General features: G+C 45.3%; 2 protein-coding genes across 3 annotated transcripts in view; both read left to right on the top strand.

The window, feature by feature from the left end:
* LOC309364695 (tigger transposable element-derived protein 1-like) overlaps positions 1-19203 on the top strand; it is a 58552-nt gene extending 39349 nt beyond the window's left edge. The window contains exon 4 of the mRNA XM_081902470.1: positions 19066-19203. The gene's annotated coding sequence lies outside the window, so the exon portion shown is untranslated. The remainder of the gene's footprint in view (positions 1-19065) is intronic.
* Positions 1373-9805, top strand: LOC309364628 (uncharacterized protein). Of its 2 annotated transcripts, none has more exons than XM_081902306.1 (4): positions 1373-1587; positions 5416-6242; positions 7123-7231; positions 8712-9805. In XM_081902306.1, exons 2-4 carry the CDS (start codon positions 5520-5522, stop codon positions 9698-9700), a joined length of 1821 nt encoding a protein of 606 aa, XP_081758432.1. In that variant the 5' UTR covers positions 1373-1587; positions 5416-5519; the 3' UTR covers positions 9701-9805. The 2 variants fall into 2 exon arrangements, with proteins under 2 accessions (XP_081758432.1, XP_081758431.1); XM_081902305.1 differs by having other exon boundaries at positions 1374-1587; positions 5451-6242.
* Positions 19204-19741: the final 538 nt, after the last annotated feature.

Raw genomic sequence — 19741 nt, 5'->3', positions numbered from 1 at the left:
CAATATTTTATTGTAGCTGTAATTGGGTAAAGGCACCCCCCATTCCTAAATGGGGGGCTTCCTAGATGGGCCTTGTTTGCATGTAATAATAAGAGCCTTGCTGGATGAGAATAAAGCCCTCCTTAGTACCCAGTTTCCAACAGTGGTCAGCCTTTGGGAAGCTCGAAGGCAGAACGTGACCCTAAGAGCGCTCCACTTCTCCTGATCCTCAGCAACGGGTACCATTTCTGATCCTGAAGAGGTAGCATATATAACTACTGTATCATTACCAGTGGCCGTTGAAAGCCGCCTCCTCCATCAATTGGTCTAACCCCCTTTTCAGCGCATCTAAGACAGTGGCAGTGAGTTCCGCAGGTTAACCCAGTGCCGCTTAATATTCTACGCGACTTGAGTTCTTTCGGGTTTCAACGACAGCAGAGCAACTCTGCATTGAGAAGAAGCACAAAGCTTCTGTGTGCAGCCCACAGCTGGATTTGGACTGGATCATAGCTGTCAACCTTCCCTTTTTTTGCAAGAAATTCCCTTATTCCAGCGCTGCTTCCCACTGCTATCCCGGATTGTTAGCTATCCCGTAGACTGTCCCCAGGACAGGTGAGGCTGCTGATCCCTTATTTTCAAATCTCCAAGTTGACAGCTATGGACTGGATAGGGGGAAGGAAGGAGGGCAGTTTAAATAGCCTTTGCTACAGCTCAAAGGCGAGATTTTCTTTGGCTGCAGATCCAAACCAGCCCCAGCCTGAGCTTCCGACCTAAAACCAAACTACATTGCAGGGTGGTTGTGCGCGGAACTCTCGTCCACTTGTTGCTGAAATGCAGGGGTCATTGCAGCACTGGAATCCACTGCAAGGCTTTTTTGTGTGCTAGCAACTCAGCTCCAACCCCACCTTCAGCCTGGAAAAGGGATATGATAACGGTGCGCCCATATTGCAGGGTTGTTGTTGCAATTAACCACCCATTGCAGCGGGTTGGACTAGATGACCGTTTGGGTCCCATCCAACTCTCCAGTTCTATAGTTCTGCGAGTCTGTCTCAGGACCCCAACCTGCAACATTAACATTGTACTACATTGAAGGGTTGCTGTAAGCTAGACCACCCTACCCAACAACCTGTAATAGCATAATAATTATTATTTACCTCTCACCTGAAGGAATAATGGGCTAAATTTGTATTGGGATCATTTGCAAGGTCAGGCTTATTTTAAAACCTTTAAAAAAAACACAACAAAAACCTCACAACCTTGAATTTTATGCACCAAATAAGCGTTATCGATCCTTTTCCCATTGTTACTTTTCTGTTACCTGCTGGGAAACGGCGGTAAAATCCTGCATCTCTCCATAGATAAACAGGTCGTTGCCACCGATATATATATATTTTTTAATGGTTTCTCCAACGTGAACCCGGGAATTTGCTATTCTCACCACGAAGTGTCGCTCTTCCCTTTTCTCTCTGCACTCTGTGGATTTGGGGCGAGGGCATCTCTGTGATCATTTCCTCCTTATTCTGCTGGGGGAAACCCAAGCGGAGTTTGAATTTCCCAGGCGCGGCCAAGGCGGAGAAGGGGCGGAAGAAAGCCTTGCAAAAGGATCAGGTGAGAGCATGGAAATGCACGGGAGATTCTCTTTCCGCGCCCCCAACGGAATTCCTTGAGGACTAGCGCCTTGCTCAGTGCAGCCTCCCATCTAAACACAAGATTCCGAATCTTAGTATACCTAATAGGAAGGGATGATTTGGTCAGCAGTGGGCCTCACCTTTTACGTTTTCTTCCTCCCCAGCTCTTACTGGTTCTGAATGTATTCGGGTGACCTGCTGCAAAGACCGCAGCAGAGCTTTTTTGCACCTTTAATAATAACTGTGTGTGCAAAAGAGGGCATGTCGGCTAACACAGCATGTCCTGCCAAGCTGAAAGAACCTCTTTTCATAGAATCATAGAATCATAGAGTTGGAAGAGACCACAAGGGCCATCGAGTCCAACCCCCTGCCAAGCAAGAAACACCATCAGAGCACTCCTGACATATGGTTGTCAAGCCTCTGCTTAAAGACCTCCAAAGAAGGAGACTCCACCACACTCCTTGGCAGCAAATTCCACTGTCAAACAGCTCTTACTGTCAGGAAGTTCTTCCTAATGTTTAGGTGGAATCTTCTTTCTTGTAGTTTGGATCCATTGCTCCGTGTCCGCTTCTCTGGAGCAGCAGAAAACAACCTTTCTCCCTCCTCTATGTGACATCCTTTTATATATTTGAAATGGCTATCATATCACCCCTTAACCTCCTCTTCTCCAGGCTAAACATGCCCAGCTCCCTTAGCCGTTCCTCATAAGGCATCGTTTCCAGGCCTTTGACCATTTTGGTTGCCCTCCTCTGGACACGTTCCAGTTTGTCAGTGTCCTTCTTGAACTGTGGCGCCCAGAACTGGACACAGTACTCCAGGTGAGGTCTGACCAGAGCAGAATACAGTGGCACTATTACTTCCCTTGATCTAGATGCTATACTCCTATTGATGCAGCCCAGAATTGCATTGGCTTTTTTAGCTGCCGCGTCACACTGTTGGCTCATGTCAAGTTTGTGGTCAACCAAGACTCCTAGATCCTTTTCACATGTACTGCTCTCAAGCCAGGTGTCACCCATCTTGTATTTGTGCCTCTCATTTTTTTTGCCCAAGTGCAATACTTTACATTTCTCCCTGTTAAAATTCATCTTGTTTGTTTTGGCCCAGTTCTCTAATCTGTCAAGGTCGTTTTGAAGTGTGATCCTGTCCTCTGGGGTGTTAGCCACCCCTCCCAGTTTGGTGTCATCTGCAAATTTGATCAGGATGCCCTTGAGTCCATCATCCAAGTCGTTGATAAAGATGTTGAATAAGACCGGGCCCAAGACAGAACCCTGTGGCACCCCACTAGTCACTCTTCTCCAGAATGAGAGAACAATTAATTAAGGGTACAAGAGCCTGGTCCCCATTTGCAGCCAGCCCAAACCCCTCCATTGAAATATACTTAAATGTGGAACACTGTCTGTCACTTATATAGTATACGATGGTGATAAGTGATTACAAATATTGTGTTTTGTTTGCATATTGTTGGCGAGGTTTAAGGAAGGGCAGCTGCCACCTTCGTTGCATAAGCTTTCAATGCACCTCTTTTCCCTTGCCCTTCCGAACCAGAGAGGTGTGTTTCTGCGATTCACCCTGTTCTTGTAATTGTACATTGTTTTAACAAAAGTTTAATCCTATTTTTGTAACCCACACTGGGAGCGTGCTGTGGATAGGTGAGAAATCCTATAAATGATTAAGATAGTTCCAATACATCATCATCATTTATTTCAATAAATATAAATTATAAATTATAGCTATAATAAGCCTAAAAAATGATAAGGAAGATTTTGATAATACAGTAAATAAAATGAGGAAGAGTTTGATAATAAGTAAAAATAATAAAAGTACAAATAAATAATGATGGTAATAAATTATAACAATAATTCCAGTAGAGATAATGAATAATAATAATAATAATAATAATAATATAATAAGCCCAAAAAATGATGAGGAAGATTTTGATAATAAATAAAAATAATAAAAGTACAAATAAATAATGATGGTAATAAATTATGACAATAATTCCAGTAGAGGATAATGAATAGCAATAATAATAATAAATAAATACATACATACATATATACATAAATAAATTTATATCCCGCCCTCCCCAGCCGAAGCCGGGGTCAGAGCGGCTAACAACAATAAAAGTAACACAGCATTCTAAAATCAATTCATTCTAAAATCAATTCAAAATCAAATTAATGGCAACCATTGGGCTAGAGTTCTGTGAGGATTACCAAAGGAGGAGGTCAGACTTTGCCTTGGCCAAAGGCCTGGTGGAACAGCTCTGTCTTGCAGGCCCTGCGGAAAGATGTCAAGTCTCTTGTGACAGAGTATTAATAATAATTATTAATTACTATTAATTACTCTTGTGACAGAGCATTAATAATAATAATACAATAAATAAGGATAATAATAAATTATAGCTATAATAAGCCCAATAAATGAGGAGGATTTTTATAATAAATAAAAATAATAAAAGTACAAATAATTAATAATAAATTACTATTATTTTATAACAATAATAATTTCAGTAGAGGATAATGAATAGCAGTAGTAGTAATCATCATCATCATCAACTCTGGTGATGACAACCAGCTTGGATGGCTTTAAATGAGAATTGGACAAATTCAGGGAAGAGAAATCTATCTGTGCTACTATCCGTAAAGGCTGGAGGCAGAAATGCTTCTGAATATTGGTTGTTTTTTGTGCTCGTGTCCTGCTTGCAGGTTTCCCATTCATAGCTGTCAACTTTTCCCTTTTCTTGTGCGGAATCCTATTCGGAATAAGGGAATTTCCCTTTAAAAAGGGAAACGTTAACAGCTAATGTTCCCATTGGGGCCTCTGGTCAGCCTCTGTGAGAGCAGGATGCTGGACTAGATAGGCCCTTGACTTGATCTGAGAAGCTATGAAGCACAGGCAGATCTAATTTATTAGGCTTCTGATTCCACCCTCCAAATGCTTTTGTGCAGAACAGGAGAAGGAACTTCGTCTCTCCAGATGTTGCTACACCACAACTCCCATCAGCCCTAGAAAATGTTGGCCGGTGGCCAGTAATGAGGGGAGCTGTAGTTCAGGAGCGTCTGGAGAACCAAAGCTCCCCCACATCTGATTCTTTGTGGCTAAGAGGACGGAAAATCTTTCTTTGGGCACCCCTTTCTTTCCTGTGAAGTGTTGTAAACAAAACATCTGCCCTTCTTCCCTTATGGGGTATCCAAGAGCCCATATAGAGTCCTTACGTAGGTTCCCTATTGGTGGGAGAAAATAACAGAGGCCAACCAGAGAATATTGAGAAGCAAAGTTGCTAGGAAGTCTGATCTTTATTGATCTGTTGCAACAGGGTGCTCCCCTCACAACAGGAGAAAGGAGGAGGAACCCAGAACCAAGGTGTGCCTGCCCTTATATAGAAATTTTAAATACCCGCCCTGGAGCTCCAGACCACCCCTCCATACATCACTGAAAAGGCGGTCTACAGCAGAAATGCGTTGTTTATCTCATCTGACAGGTTACCTGTTAATGCTCACTTGATTGGATACCCTGGGGAGCCTGGTCAGTCTTTTGTAATGATAAATACTTAGTTCCTGAGCCCAAGTCACAGGCTCACCCTATTCAAACACAGACAGACATACCCTTAAGACAGGATTTGTGAAGGAAAAGACAATGGGGAGGCTTTTCCATTTTCCTTTGACCTTGCAGAGAAAACATCTGGTCAGTTTGGGAATCAAACATGGTTTCAGGTCGGTCTTCCTGTGCTGATCTATGTATGTGCTTGGGTGGTACATTTACAAACATTTATTATATATCTAAGACTTTAAAATTCTTATCACAGAAGCACCTGGATTCTTTTTTCCCTGCCTTTTGCAGCAAAACCTTTTTTGTGGGACTGGCTAGCCGCAGCTGGAGCTTCGCCCACCATTGGCTTGGAAAAGGAAAATGGCCGCCGAGCCAGGAGATACGTTGACCTTGAGCCTACCGCCCAGTGCTGTGCTAAAACGGAGGATGAAAGTGGAGGAGCCGGAGCAGGACCCAGCAGAAGTGAGGAAAGGCTCTCGTGCCATGCAGGATGGGAGTATGAGGGAATTCTGGGAGAGAAACATGTCAGGCCACGTTAAGCAGGAGCCACAGAAGGGGCCGCAGCAGCCATGGGAGGCCCAGTTGCAGGAGTTCCTCAGAGCGATGGAGTCTTCCCACTCCGACCGGAGAGACCAGCACCAGAGGACATTGGCGTTGCAGGATGAGGCCCAAGCTGGCCTGTCTCCAGGTGGTGCCAGGCCACGCCAGGTCCCTTTCCCGCCACATCCCAGGAGAGAAGCCAACAACCTGCTGGCCAAGGAGGAAAGAGAGAGTGGGAAAGTGAAGGAAGAGGAGGTTGGTCCTGACGCACCGCGGCAACACTTCCGGCAGTTCGGCTACCAGGAGGGGCCTCGAGAGACTTGCACCCGGCTCCGGGAGCTTTGCCACCGGTGGCTGCAGCCGGAGAGGCACACCAAGGAGCAGATCCTGGAGCTGGTGATCCTGGAGCAGTTCCTGGCCGTCCTGCCCCCGGAGATGCAGAGCTGGGTCGAGGAATGTCGCCCGGAGACCTGCGCCCAAGTCGTTGCCCTGGCAGAGGAGTTCCTATTGAGGCAGCAGGAAGATGAGGGACTCGGACGGAGGGTGAGAGGTTTTAGCGTAATAAACGGCCCATACTGAGTCAGACCCACGGATTGGCAGGGGCTCTGCAGGGTTTTCAGGCAGAGGACATTCCCATCTGCTGCATGCAACACAGATGCTCTGAGCTACAGCCCTAATATGGTTCATTCCAGTGGCTTTGTACCGAACCATAAGGCCGCATCTGCTCCACGTACCATATTTTTCGCTCTATAAGACGCACCCGACCATAAGACACACCTAGTTTTTAGAGGAGGAAAACAAGAAACAGGAAAGCAACGCAAAGCCTCTTGAGCAAAGAGGCAGGAGCACTCTGGCTGCGCTCAAGAAGCCTTGCGTGGCTATCCCTAAAGCCAGGAGAGCACACATTCTACTCATGTAAAAACACGCTGATTCCCCGACCATCCGTGGGCCGGATTTACAAGGCAATTGGGCCAGATCTGGCCCCCGGGCCTTAGTTTGTCTACCCTTGAATTACAGTAAAGAATTACCGTAATCAATAAAAATAACAGCAAGTCACAATGCATAAAATTTCACAAAACGTACAAAACTATGTAAAAGAATCAAATTGAGAAACAAGGATTCCCGTTGGGCAGAGGGCAGGGGTGATTGTCAACAGAAACATGGCACCCGCTTTTTGTTTGGAGGAAAAGCGAGCTGTGGGTCCACCAATCTGGAATGCAGATGTGATCGGAGGGCCTGCAGACACATTTTCTCCGAAATAAAAGTAGGGCTGTTAAGCAGGCTAGTTTTCAACACAATGTGTAGCTTGGCCCTGCAATAAGAAGATGGGTAGGCATTTTTAGATCTTAACACAACATTCTGAGTGCTGGTATTATTTTTTTAAGTGAGACCCTCACTGTTTCTGTCTTATGTGCTGTTCAAGGAGGCAGTACGGGCCTTTGCTGAGGCGGAACGGGCTCCACCAGATACCTGGCCGAGGCCTCACTTCAGGGAGATCAAGCAAGAGGCCAACAGAGATGCCACCTTGCTTGGTAAGGCTTTTGTTTTTATTTCTTTGTCTTCTTTTTATTTTATTTTTTAATTCGGTGCTCTGAAATCGCAAAAGGGAATGTTGAAGCTGCAGGGGCTCCCTGGGAGAATGGATGGCGAACCCAGATACAGTCGTATCTTGATTCTCGAATTTAATCCATTCCGGAGCCCGTTTGACTCCCAAAACAGTTCGAAAACCAAGGCACAGCTTCCAACTGGCTGCAGGAGTTTCCTGCAGCCAACCGGAAGCTGCGGAAGCCGTGTCAGATGTTCGGCTTCCCAAAATCATTTGCAAACCGGAACACTCTCTTCCGGGTTTGTGAACATTCGGGAGCTGATTTGTTCGACAACCAAGGTACCAATGTATTCTGATTAGGGCCTCTCAGAGGTTCAGAGAAGCCCGGCCTGCTTCCGGCTTTTGAGGCTGCTAGCCATAAAAATAAAAACCGAATGCCTCACACATGTGATCCAGCACCAGCTACAAGTAGTTGTCTATATAATCAGCTAATCTGAGAGGAGTTGTTCATCCTGGTCTAATTTTGTGCCATCAGGGCCCATATATTTTTATTAGTATTTATTTTTAACTCCTTAAGGTAACAAAATCTGCATCAGCTATCATTTTTTTTGGAAACTAAATGACATCTCTTCCTGGCTTAAATGTGCAGCTCTGAGCTGAGAGCGTGTGTCAAAGGACAAGTTGCAAAACTCATTAAAGACCCCCAAATTTATGTACTGCTTTGAAATCCTGTGTCAAATACCGTTTTGTGCACTGAGCTGACGAACTTTGCCTGTGCTAGCTATGTTGTCGGTTAAGTTTCATATTTACAAGTATAAAATCTTTATCACACAGACACACAAAACCGCTGTGGTGAAGGTGAGTTCAACATCTCCTGAGACATTAGTAGGATCTGCATACAGCGTTAGGGGGAAGGAGAGGAGCAACCCTGAAAAGCTGATCTACCTTCCTGTGGCTTTTTCCAAATCTCTCCCCCCCCCCAGTTTTTAAAAATACAAACCCCACATACCCCCAACCCTGTCAGAAACAGTTCATGCAATATAAATAATAAACATTAAGTTTGTCAATCGTTTAGAAATAATTACATCAGTCTTCTGCTCTCCATCTTAACAGATTGTCCCAAAGTGAGTCATGGGCAGCTGGCGGTGAGAAGATAACTTTGTCTTTTCCAGAGTAATAATAATAGTAATTTATTACTTATACCCCACCCATCTGGCTGGGCCTCACCAGCCACTCTGGGCAGCTTCCAACATAATATCAAAAACACAATAAACATCAAACATTAGGGCTGCCTTCAGATGTCTTCTAAAAGCCAGATAGTTGTTTATTTCCTTGACGTCTGGTGGGAGGGTGTTCCACAGGGCGGGCGCCACTACCGCACCGTACACTTTCTTCCTGTCTTGAGCCCAATTTTCGCCCACTTTTAGCAGAGGATAATAACACCTGGATTATTTCCCCCACTCTAGCATGTTCTGTGGGGAGACGTCGGAAGGAGAGGAATCACCCGGGCAACGCTGAGGAACTGGAGCCGTTTGTAGCGTTGTCAAGGGAAGACGAGCAAAACATCGCCGGTCCAGCAGAGGACTCTGAGAGCCTGCAAGGAAACAAACCAGAAGCACAAGGCGGGAAATTCATTAATTCTCAGGGTGGGTATGAGGACCTGGACGACAACATCGCGACACAGCCAGCCGCCCTGAAAGGTGAGCAGGAAAACGCAGGGGTTCAGTTGGGGCAAGTTCTCAGGCTGAGGTCCGATCTCATAGTGCACGAGAGGACACTGACGGGCGAGTCCCAGTACAAATGTTCAGTTTGCTGGAAAACCTTTTGCCGCAGGAACGTCCTCATCACTCATCAGAGAATCCACACCGGGGAGAAGCCGTACAAATGCTTGGACTGCGGGAAAAGCTTCAGCCAGCGGTCGCACTTGATCTTGCACGAGAGGACTCACACTGGCGAGAAGCCCTACAAGTGCTCGGACTGCGGGAAGAGCTTCAGCCAGAGGCCCCACCTGGTCAAGCACGAGAGGATCCACACCGGTGAGAAGCCCTACAAGTGTCCCTACTGCGGGAAGAGCTTCAGTGACCGCTCCACCCTGACGACCCACAAGAGGACCCACACGGGGGAGAAGCCATACACGTGCGCCGACTGCGGGAAGAGCTTCAGCGACCGGTCGTCCCTGATCGCGCACAACCGGACTCACACGGGCGAAAAGCCCTACAAATGCTCAGAGTGTGGGAAGAGCTTCAGTCACCAGTCGACCCTCATTCGACACGAGAGGATCCATAATGGGGACAAGACTCTGAAGGGTTTGGAAGCCGGGAAAAACGCCGTCTCCGTCTTGGGGGCAGATAAGAGACCCCGCTTGGGGGACAAGCCCCCAGTGCCGTGGACCAATTCTGTGAGTTGGGGAAAGCCTCTGTCTCTGAGCCTCAGCAATGCCCCTTCTGAAAAATGAAAATAAAATCATAATCTGTATCAGAGGGTTGTTTGGAATAAAATAAAATTAAAATTAAAAAAGGTAAATAAAATAAAGATGATGAAGCATTTTGGAAAACGAAAAGGGTGCTCGTAGACTTTTTTTTTTGCAGATTTCACCCTTCTAGTTTTGCTAGCAGTTATTTGGACACTTAAAGGTAAAAGGTAAAGGGGCCCCTGACCATTAGGTCCAGTCATGGCCGACTCTGGGGTTGCGGCGCTCATCTCGCTTTATTGGCTGAGGGAGCCAGCGTACAGCTTCTGGGTCATGTGGCCAGCATAACTAAGCCGCTTCTGGCGAACCAGAGCAGCGCACGGAAATGCCGTTAACCTTCCCACTGGAGCGGTATCTATTTATCTACTTGCACTTTGTCATGCTTCCGAACTGCTAGGTTGGCAGGAGCAGGGACCGAGCAATGGGAGCTCACCCTGTCGCAGGGATTCGAACCGCCGACTTTCTGATCAGCAAGTCCTAGGCTCTGTGGTTTAACCCACAGTGCCACCCGCGTCCCATTTGGACACCTCCTTTATGGTAAACTTTATGGCGACAGAAACGAACCACAGGAAACCTTGGGCTTACATGCCCCTCCGCCCCCATCCTTTGGCTTTTTATTTGTGAAACTCCTTGAGTTTGATTTTATCACAACCCAGTGAGCTACAAAAAAATTACCGATTGCAATATAAATTATATAAACTAGTCCTTCCAGTATTATTTACTGCCTTGTAAGAGTGGCAGCCTTAACTTTATCCAAGCAGCAGCTATTAGTACAATACTACAGAGAGGCCTCTCTCCTCCAAGGCTGCAACAAGTCTCAATGGAACTTCTCCTGCTGTGGGTTTAATAGCAGTTTCATGGGGCAGGGAGAACAAGACTCAGATAAAGGAAATGATGTAACTGCCTGTACTGCCCCCACAAAATACCCAGAATTGCTCTGATAAAATCCGATACCCCTAGGACTGTAAATGCTTTAAAGGAGAATATTGGGAATTCCACTCAGTCACTGACTTCCTGTGCCTTGCCTAGTTTGAAGCATGATTTGCTTTTATTTATTTATTTATTAAATTAATATACCACCCCTCATCCGAAGATCACAAGGTGGTTTACAACATAAAAATACAAAATGAAAAAAGGTGCAGAATTCACTCACAATGAGACTGGAAGGCCTTCTTACAAAAATCAGTTTTCTGACATGTTTTGTGGAACTGAAGTTTCTAAGGCGAACAGATTCCAGCTGTCATTCTGCACACTGCTCTCTGTTCAGTTAAGGTTTTGTGGCAGACTTCGCTTTTCCTGAAGACACTCTTTCCTCATGACACAAACCAGGCCCTGCTGCTCAGCTGTCGACTGGCCCCGAATCTTCATTTTGCGTGGTCCTCCTTTTTTAAAAATAAAGATGGTTTTCCTTTTTTAATATACTTTATTTTTGCATTTTCTATTTTACATATACAAGCAAAATAAAAACATAAACATAAAATCCCCTTTGACTTCCCTCCTCCCCATTGTGGATCTTAATATAATGATTTTACCCCTCTGCATCTCTTTCATAACTCTATTCTTATAAATCCTTTATCATTCCATAGTTCAAATTTTTGCTACACGTTTTCTGTCAATCCTACCATTGTGTGCAATTGTTCACAGTAGTTTTTCAAATAGATTGTAAAATAAAGATGGTTTTCCTCAGGACTTTTGCAGCTGCCTTGTAATTTTTATAGCAGAGTTGGGAAACCTGCTGTGGCCCTCCAAAAGTTTGGGCAGAGTCACACCAAATGCACAGTTACAGATAGGTAGCCGTGTTGGTCTGCCATAGTCAAAACAAAAAAAATTCCTTCCAGTAGCACCTTAAAGACCAACTAAGTTAGTTCTTGGTATGAGCTTTCGTGTGCATGCACACTTCTGGCAGTGTATCTGAAGAAGTGTGCATGCACACGAAAGCTCATACCAAGAACTAACTTAGTTGGTCTTTAAGGTGCTACTGGAAGGATTTTTGTTTTTGTTTTGACCAAATGCACATCATTTCCTGCAAAGAATCCTGGTTACTGCCTTTTGTTAATGGGGCTGAGAATTGTAGCTCTGAGGGGAAAACTACAGTCCCCAGACTTATTTGGGACTGGTGCTCATTGGGACTGGTAGGGCTGATGGCAGGGAGACCAACAGTAGGTGGTGCCAGAGAGCCAGTGACAGGCAGACCCAACTACAGTTCTAGTTGTCACAGAATCATAGAGTTGGAAGTGACCCCAAGGGTCAACTAAACAGAGATTTTGTCCCAATCCTCTTCCCTGCAGAGCTGCATACTAATGGCCTGTTTAGTTCAGCATCCTGTGGACAACCAGATACCTCAATGGGAAGCTGCCGCCCCGCCCCCACCAGCAGGTCCTTGAATTCAAAGGCATATACAGCCTCTGACGGCGGAAGAAGAACCTAGCTGTCAGGTGTCTTATCCGTTGATAGCCTTACCCTCCATGAATTTGTCTAACTTCCTTTCAAGAGGGCCTTCTCGGTAGTGGCTCCCTCCCATCAGATGTCAAGGAAATAAACAACTATCTGACTTTTAGAAGACATCTGAAGGCAGCCAGGTTTAGGGAAGTTTTTAATGTTTGTACTTTTAAGAATCTGTTGGGAGCCGCCCAAAGTGGCTGGGGAAACCCAGTCAGATGGGAGGGGTATAATAAATGATGATGATGATGTTGTTGGCCATCACCGCCTCTTGTGGCGGTGAGTTCCACAGTTTATGCCTGCGTGAAGAAGTCCCTCCTTTTGTTAGTGGATCCATGCTGTACTGTTAAAGCACACCCAATGCACCTTTAAAGAACACAACTCCCACCCCCCAACAATCCTGGGAACTGTAGCTTCACCCTGGCAGAGCTACAATTTCCAGCACCCTTAGCAAACTCCAGTTTCCAGGGTCCTTTGAGGCAGCAACGTGCTTTCAAGGTGCATTGCTTAAATGTATGGGGTGGATCTGCTGGGAGAAAAACTCTTCGCTGCTCCCTTTTTCCTCCTTGCGAGTCATTTTTTTACCCCCTTTCTCGCCTTTTCTCTAATTAAAATGCCCCAAATTAAATTAAAAATTAATTTAAATTTAAGAAATAAATTAAAAAGCCTCTAATTAAAAAGCACCTTTCCCCATAGGGGAGCTAGATATAATTCTATAAAGCAAGGATTTCCCAGACTGGTCCTTGGAGGTTTACGCCCTCCTCTTGAAGCTAAGGTATCAGGTGCACGAAGGAGTTAAAGCTAACGAGTCGATGCCCAGAGGGGCTAGATTTTTTTAGGCGAGGAGGGAAGGCTGGCGGCGAGCAACCCGTGAGGTCACTTCCTGTTCCGCCCACCGTGGGAAAGTAGCGTTTGAATTTCCCACGCGGGGCAGGCGCAGCTGGATTGTGGTTTCCCTCCTTCTTGGAGCTTCGGCGGAGGGCGGGGAAGGCTAGTAGAGGGGAAAAGACGAGCCCAGAGGAAACTGCATGGGATTGTATGCTACAACAACAGCAAGAATACTCATCGCAAAGTATTGGAAGACACAAGACCTACCCACCTTGGAAGAATGGCAGATGAAGGTGATAGACTATATGGGACTGGCAGAAATGACTGGCAGAATCCGAGACCAGGGAAGAGAGACAGCGGAAGAAGATTGGAAGAAATTTAAGGACTATCTTAAGAAACATTGCAAAATTAATGAATGTTAGAATGACGTTGGTTTAGAAATTACGTGGTTTTCAGCTGTAATGGATAAGTAAAAAGAAAAGAAAAGCCAAAAATTAAATGAAAATTAAGGGAAAGGATTTGCTGAATTAATAAATTAGAAACTGGAATACAGAAAGGGGAGGTATGAGGAAGTCGGGGAAGTAAGTTATAAGAAAATAAGGGATTGAAATTATACTTGTTTTTAATTTTGTCTGTTTGTATTATTTTGTTTTGTTTTTATATAATTTTTGAAAATTTAATAAAAATCTTTTTTAAAAAAAGGAAACTGCATGGGATGAGGGCAGGAGGAGGCAAGTCAGATGGGAGGACAGGACGTGAAGGAAGTCTGCATTATGGCATTGTAGAGGTGGAAGGGACACCGAGGGTCATCTAGTCCAACCCCCAGGAATCCAGGACAGATGGCCTGCCAACCTCCGCTTGAAAGGTTGCTGGCAAGGAGAGAAGAGTTCAGAATCTAACCCCCTTCTCTCCCTCAGCCTGTGTTGTTTGCATTAGCTCCGTACTACGTGCCATTGGTCCACCCTTTGGGAATAATAATAATAATAATCATAATAAAATAATAATAAATTTTATTTATATCCCGCCCTCCCCAGCCGAAACTGGGCTCAGGGCGGCTAACAACAATCAAAATAATCCAACATTCTAAAAACATTCATTATAAAATTAATTAAAATCAAATTGATGGCAGCCAATTAAGCAAAATTCTGTGCAGATTGCCAGAGGAGGGGGTCAGGCTGCGCCCTGACCAAAGGCCTGGTGGAACAGCTCTGTCTTGCAGGCCCTGCGGAAGGATGTCAGGTCCCGCAGGGCCCTAGTCTCTTGAGACAGAGCGTTCCACCAGATTGGAGCCGCGGCCGAGAAGGCCCTGGCTCTAGTTGAGGCCAGCCTAACCTCTCTGTGGCCTGGGATCTTCAGGATGTTTTTATTTGCAGACCGTAAATCCCTTGAGAGTCTGGGCTCTGATGTTGACTATGTTCCCCTGGATGCTCAAATAGGAAAGTGGGAAAAGGGGTTAGGAAGCCCAGAGGCTACTTGATGTGGTCTACACTGATCGACAGTGGCTCTCTGGGGTTTCGTATTCACAAAAGAAGAACTTTTTCACACAATGCATGCATGCATGCATGCATGCAAAAATAAATAACTAAATAAATAACTGACAGGCAGGGTACCGGCCTGTCAGGTGTTGGTGTGGTTGCTCGAGAGCAAACAGGCAAGACTCCAACCTGTCTTTTCCAGGCTTTATTATCTGTACAAACTATTTTACAGTGCAGAGCGTCACAAGTCCATGTCTGCTCAGTTGCCAGCAGAATCTGGGAGTGGGCGGTCCTTCCCCAGCATAACACTCGTGTGACCCCCATCCTTCTCCTCCTCTCTCTGCGTGCAAACCTACTGCGCAACGTGGGCGCTGGCAAAGGGGGACTTGCCTCCCCTCCACTTTGCTCAGGTTCGGTGTTGAGGCTCTCCCTAGCATTTTCTGATCCCTGCGCCCCTTCCCCTTCATCGCATATTCTTATATGCAACAACAGTGGCAAGGTTATTGTTAGCCCAGGTTTGGAAACAACAGCAAGTGCCAACAGCAGAAGAATGGCAACAGAAGGTAATGGAATATGCAGAAATAGCTAGATTAATGGGGGAAATTCGACAACAGGGCGATGAAACATTTAAAAAAGAATGGGAAACATTTATGTCATATCTAGGAAGGATAAGGTGAAATAGTGAAACCAGTAGAACTGAAATAAACCTCATACAGAGGTACCTCGGGTTACAGACGCTTCAGGTTACATACGCTTCAGGTTACATACGCTTCAGGTTACATACGCTTTAGGTAGCGGCGGCAGCAGGAGGCCCCATTAGCTAAAGTAGTACCTCAGGTTAAGAACAGTTTCAGGTTAAGAATGGACCTCCGGAATGAATTAAGTACTTAACCCGAGGTACCACTGTAATGTGAAATACAAAGAAAATTTCTGGATAAAGAACTTACAGTATTTGGACGCTCTTTTGCATGTATTGCCTAAACACCATCTTCTAAGGGAAAGCTCTGGAAGCCCACAGCAGAATCCCTTAGTGAGGAAAGAGGACGAAGTTGCTCAGTGGGGGCCTGTCTTTAGACAGAAGCCTCACCTGACTTTGCACCAAAGCCCCCATTCAGGAGAGAAGCCATTCAACTGCTCAGCTTGCGGGAAGAGCTTCAGTCGCCGCTCCAACCTTGTCATACATCAGAGAATGCACACAGGGGAAAGGCCGTACAAGTGTCCAAACTGTGAGAAGAGCTTCAGCCACCGCTCCAACCTCAGCGCCCACGAGAGAGTCCACACCGGAGAGAAGCCCTATAAGTGCGCCGACTGTGCGAAGAGCTTCAGCCACCAGTCGCACCTCATCGCTCATCGGAGAATCCATACGGGAGAGAAGCCTCATAAGTGCTCGGACAGTGGAAAAAGCTTCAGTAATCCGTCGCATCTCAAAGCCCACCGGAGGATCCATACAGGAGAGAGACCCTACTCGTGCTCCGAGTGCGGGAAGAGCTTCAACCAGAGATCCATCCTTATTGTCCATGCAAGGACCCACACAGGAGTGAAGCCGTACAAGTGCGCCGCTTGTGGGAAAAGCTTCAGCCAGAGCGCAAACCTTATAGCTCACGAGAGAATCCATACCACACTGACCTTCCATAGAATCATAGAATCATAGAGTTGGAAGAGACCACAAGGGCCATCGAGTCCAACCCCCTGCCAAGCAGGAAACACCATCAGAGCACTCCTGACATATGGTTGTCAAGCCTCTGCTTAAAGACCTCCAAAGAAGGAGACTCCACCACACTCCTTGGCAGCAAATTCCACTGTCGAACAGCTCTTACTGTCAGGAAGTTCTTCCTAATGTTTAGGTGGAATCTTCTTTCTTGTAGTTTGGATCCATTGCTCCGTGTCCGCTTCTCTGGAGCAGCAGAAAACAACCTTTCTCCCTCCTCTATGTGACATCCTTTTATATATTTGAACATGGCTATCATATCACCCCTTAACTTCCTCTTCTCCAGGCTAAACATGCCCAGCTCCCTGTTCCGTTATGCAACAGAGCTCTCTGAGGAAAGGAACTGTCTCAGTACCATAAACATGGCAACAACCTCAGTTGGGGACGCCACATAGAAGAGCTCCAGTACCTGTTTGACGCTTCTTCTTTTTCAACCTAGCAGATTGTTACGTGGAAAGGAAATGTTTAAAGTTGATAATAAAACTGTAAGCCCTTAAAGGCAGGGTGGATGTGTGGACTCTGCCCTGTGGTTCTGTGAATTCTGTGGAGGGATTTTCTTACAACCTTTTGTCAATTGTTTTTATTTATTTCATGAAATCCATACACCACAAATTACAGATTCAAAAATATTTAAAACTGTCAAACTTACTCGTTTAAAATATCTGTGTAAATCAGAAGTGATCCCCGTGGATGGGGAAAAAACAGTGGTTAAAAATACAGTGGTACCTCGGGTTAAATACTTAATTCATTCCGGAGGTCTGTTCTTAACCTGAAACTGTTCTTAACCTGAAGCACTTTAGCTAATGGGGCCTCCTGGTGCCGCCGCGCCGGCGGAGCACGATTTCTGTTCTCAACCTGAAGCAAAGTTCTTAACCCGAGGTAATATTTCTGGGTTAGCGGAGTCTGTAACCTGAAGCGTGTGTAACCTGAGGTACCACTGTAATGCAAATTAATTAAAATTCTATTTATATTTAATTTTAAAACTCACCCAGTTAAGTTAATAGATTGTTAAATTATTTAAACTGTAATTTGCTTTGAGATTTTTCTTTTGGTAATAATAAATATAATGGATAAGGATTATTTATTATCAGGCCCAAAATTATATACAGGGGAATCCCTGCTTACACAAGGGTTCCATTCCTGGCTGCTGTGCACATCAGTGGGACATGCACAACTCCGTTCTGCTCCTGCCCCACCCCCTTTCAGCACCCAAAACTGCACATCAGCAGACAACCATGTGCTGATCACTCGTGAATGGCAAGGTGCCTGTATTATTATATCAGCACTGACTCTGGAGCAAAGCTGCAAGCTGCCCTTCAGGTCGGCACCTTTCATAGAATTAGAAATACAGTGGTACCTCGGGTCGCATATGCTTCAGGTTACAGACGCTTCAGGTTACAGACTCCGCTAACCCAGAAATAGTGCTTCAGGTTAAGAACTTTGCTTCAGGATGAGAACAGAAATCGGGCTCCGGCGGCGTGGCAGCAGCAGGAAGCCCCATTAGCTAAAGTGGTGCTTCAGGTTAAGAACAGTTTCAGGTTAAGAACGGAACTCCGGAACGAATTAAGTACTTAACCTGAGGTACCACTGTACATTCAAAATCAGTTCTTGTATAAAAAATATGTCTTGCCTGTGAGACAGCAGGGACTATAGAGTTTTTCCAAAATTAGTGCTGACTCATAAATGACTCATAAAGGCAGCTTCAAAGCTAAGCTCTTTTATATGTGCCTAAAGTCGCCCACAGGTGTTGTTACTGATACAGAATTATGAGAAACTAAACTTTCCATTACAGGTTCAGGCACCCTTCTGCTGACTGAAACAGGATAACAACCCAAAATCTTGGAATGTATAAGAAACCCGGAACAAATAATAGCCAACCCACACAGCCCAGCTGCAAAAGCTCAATCAGGTTATTCTGCAGAAACACTGAAATAAAATAGCAGTTACATAACAGGATGAGAGAGATTGAAGGACCTGGGGAAACAAGAGCAACCTTTTGCTTGGTGTCAGGAAAGCACAAAAACAGAGTCCATGTTAGCCTCTCCAGAGCATTCCTCTCCCCTCAAAGCCACTGTCAATTTCATTTTGAAAGGATGCTCAATGGAATAGGCTATAGATGTGTTAAGTTGTGTGGGCGAACATATCAGACGACACAGCGATTCTTCCAAAGCAGCTCTTTATTTGTAAGCTGGAACAGAACTGAATTTAGGAGCTCAGTCAGCCTGCTTATATAGAGCTCCACTAGAATGCAACAGTAACCATTTTCTGTAACTAGCCAATCACGGAACGTCACTTTCGATCCTTCATTTGCATACAAACTATCCAATCACTGAACGTCACTTTCAATCCTTCATTTGCATAACTATCTACAGTATCCCCCTGCTGGCCCAGGGTGAGAACTTCAGTACATAACAAGATGGGCAATAGTTTAGTTTTTACTCTACTGTCTCTAGGATCAGATGCAGCCCATCTCTTAATACCAGTTTCTGGGGTACAGGAGCAAGGAAGGACTATTGTGCACATTCCCTTCTTGTCATCTGCTTCACAGAGGTATCTTATCGAGTTGGCCACTGTGGGGAACAGGATGCTGGACTAGGTGGGCTGTTGGCCTGATGGGCTAGAAGTGTGAGCTAACCAGCCTCCTATAACCAACATGCTTAAGTCTAATTAATGCATGAAGGGGTTAAGACCGTAGAGAAAGCTATCCTGCCAGGTTTAGCTCAACCTGGGAGGAACTAGGTAATCAAGCCTTTGTCCTCCTTCCAGTCTATCTGAGAAGCTCAGTGTGTAAAGACGTCTGAGCTGGGGCTAGAGATCCAGGCAGATGGGCGGGTTATAATAATTTAATAATAATAATAATTTATTATTTATACCCCGCCCATCTGACAGAGTTTCTCTAGCCACTCTGGGTGGCTCCCAACAGAATATTAAAAATGTGATAAAAGATCAAATATTAAAAATCTCCCTAAACAGGGCTGCCTTCAGATGTCTTCTAAAAGTCAGATAGTTGTTTATTTCCTTGACATCTGATGGGAGGGCGTTCCACAGGGCTACCAAGAAGGCCTTCTGCCTGGTTCCCTGTAACCTCACTTCTCACAGTGAGGGAACCGCCAGAAGGCCCTCGGAGCTGGACCTCAGATCTGGGCTGAACGATGGGGGATGGTAATAATAACAACTTCTTCTTCTTCTTCTTCTTCTTCTTCTTCTTCTTCTTCTTCTTCTTCTTCTTCTCCTCCTCCTCCTCCTCCTCCTCCTCCTCCTCCTCCTCCTCCTCCAAGCTCAGACCACATGGCTGTAAGAAGCCATTCATGAGTTCCTATACCCATAATTTAGGAACTTTGTAACTGCCTGTGCAATCTGTCCTGAAGCACATGTATCTCAACTTCAGAGAGGTTGTAAGTAAATACCAAATGTGTCATCTTTTTCTATGCTAGGGGAAAGAGGGAAACTTTGGAGGGAACTCACAAGGAAATTTTTTTTTTACTACTCTACAGCAGGTATGGAGAACCTTAGGTCCTTCAAATGTCACCAGTAAGCATGGCCAGGGATGATAGGATTTGCAGTTTAGCAACATCT

This window comes from Podarcis melisellensis (assembly GCF_964234715.1).
Source record: "Podarcis melisellensis genome assembly, chromosome: 2".
NCBI lineage: Eukaryota > Metazoa > Chordata > Lepidosauria > Squamata > Lacertidae > Podarcis > Podarcis melisellensis.
Note: the sequence above shows the minus strand (reverse complement) of the source record. Positions and strands in the feature narration are given on the sequence as shown.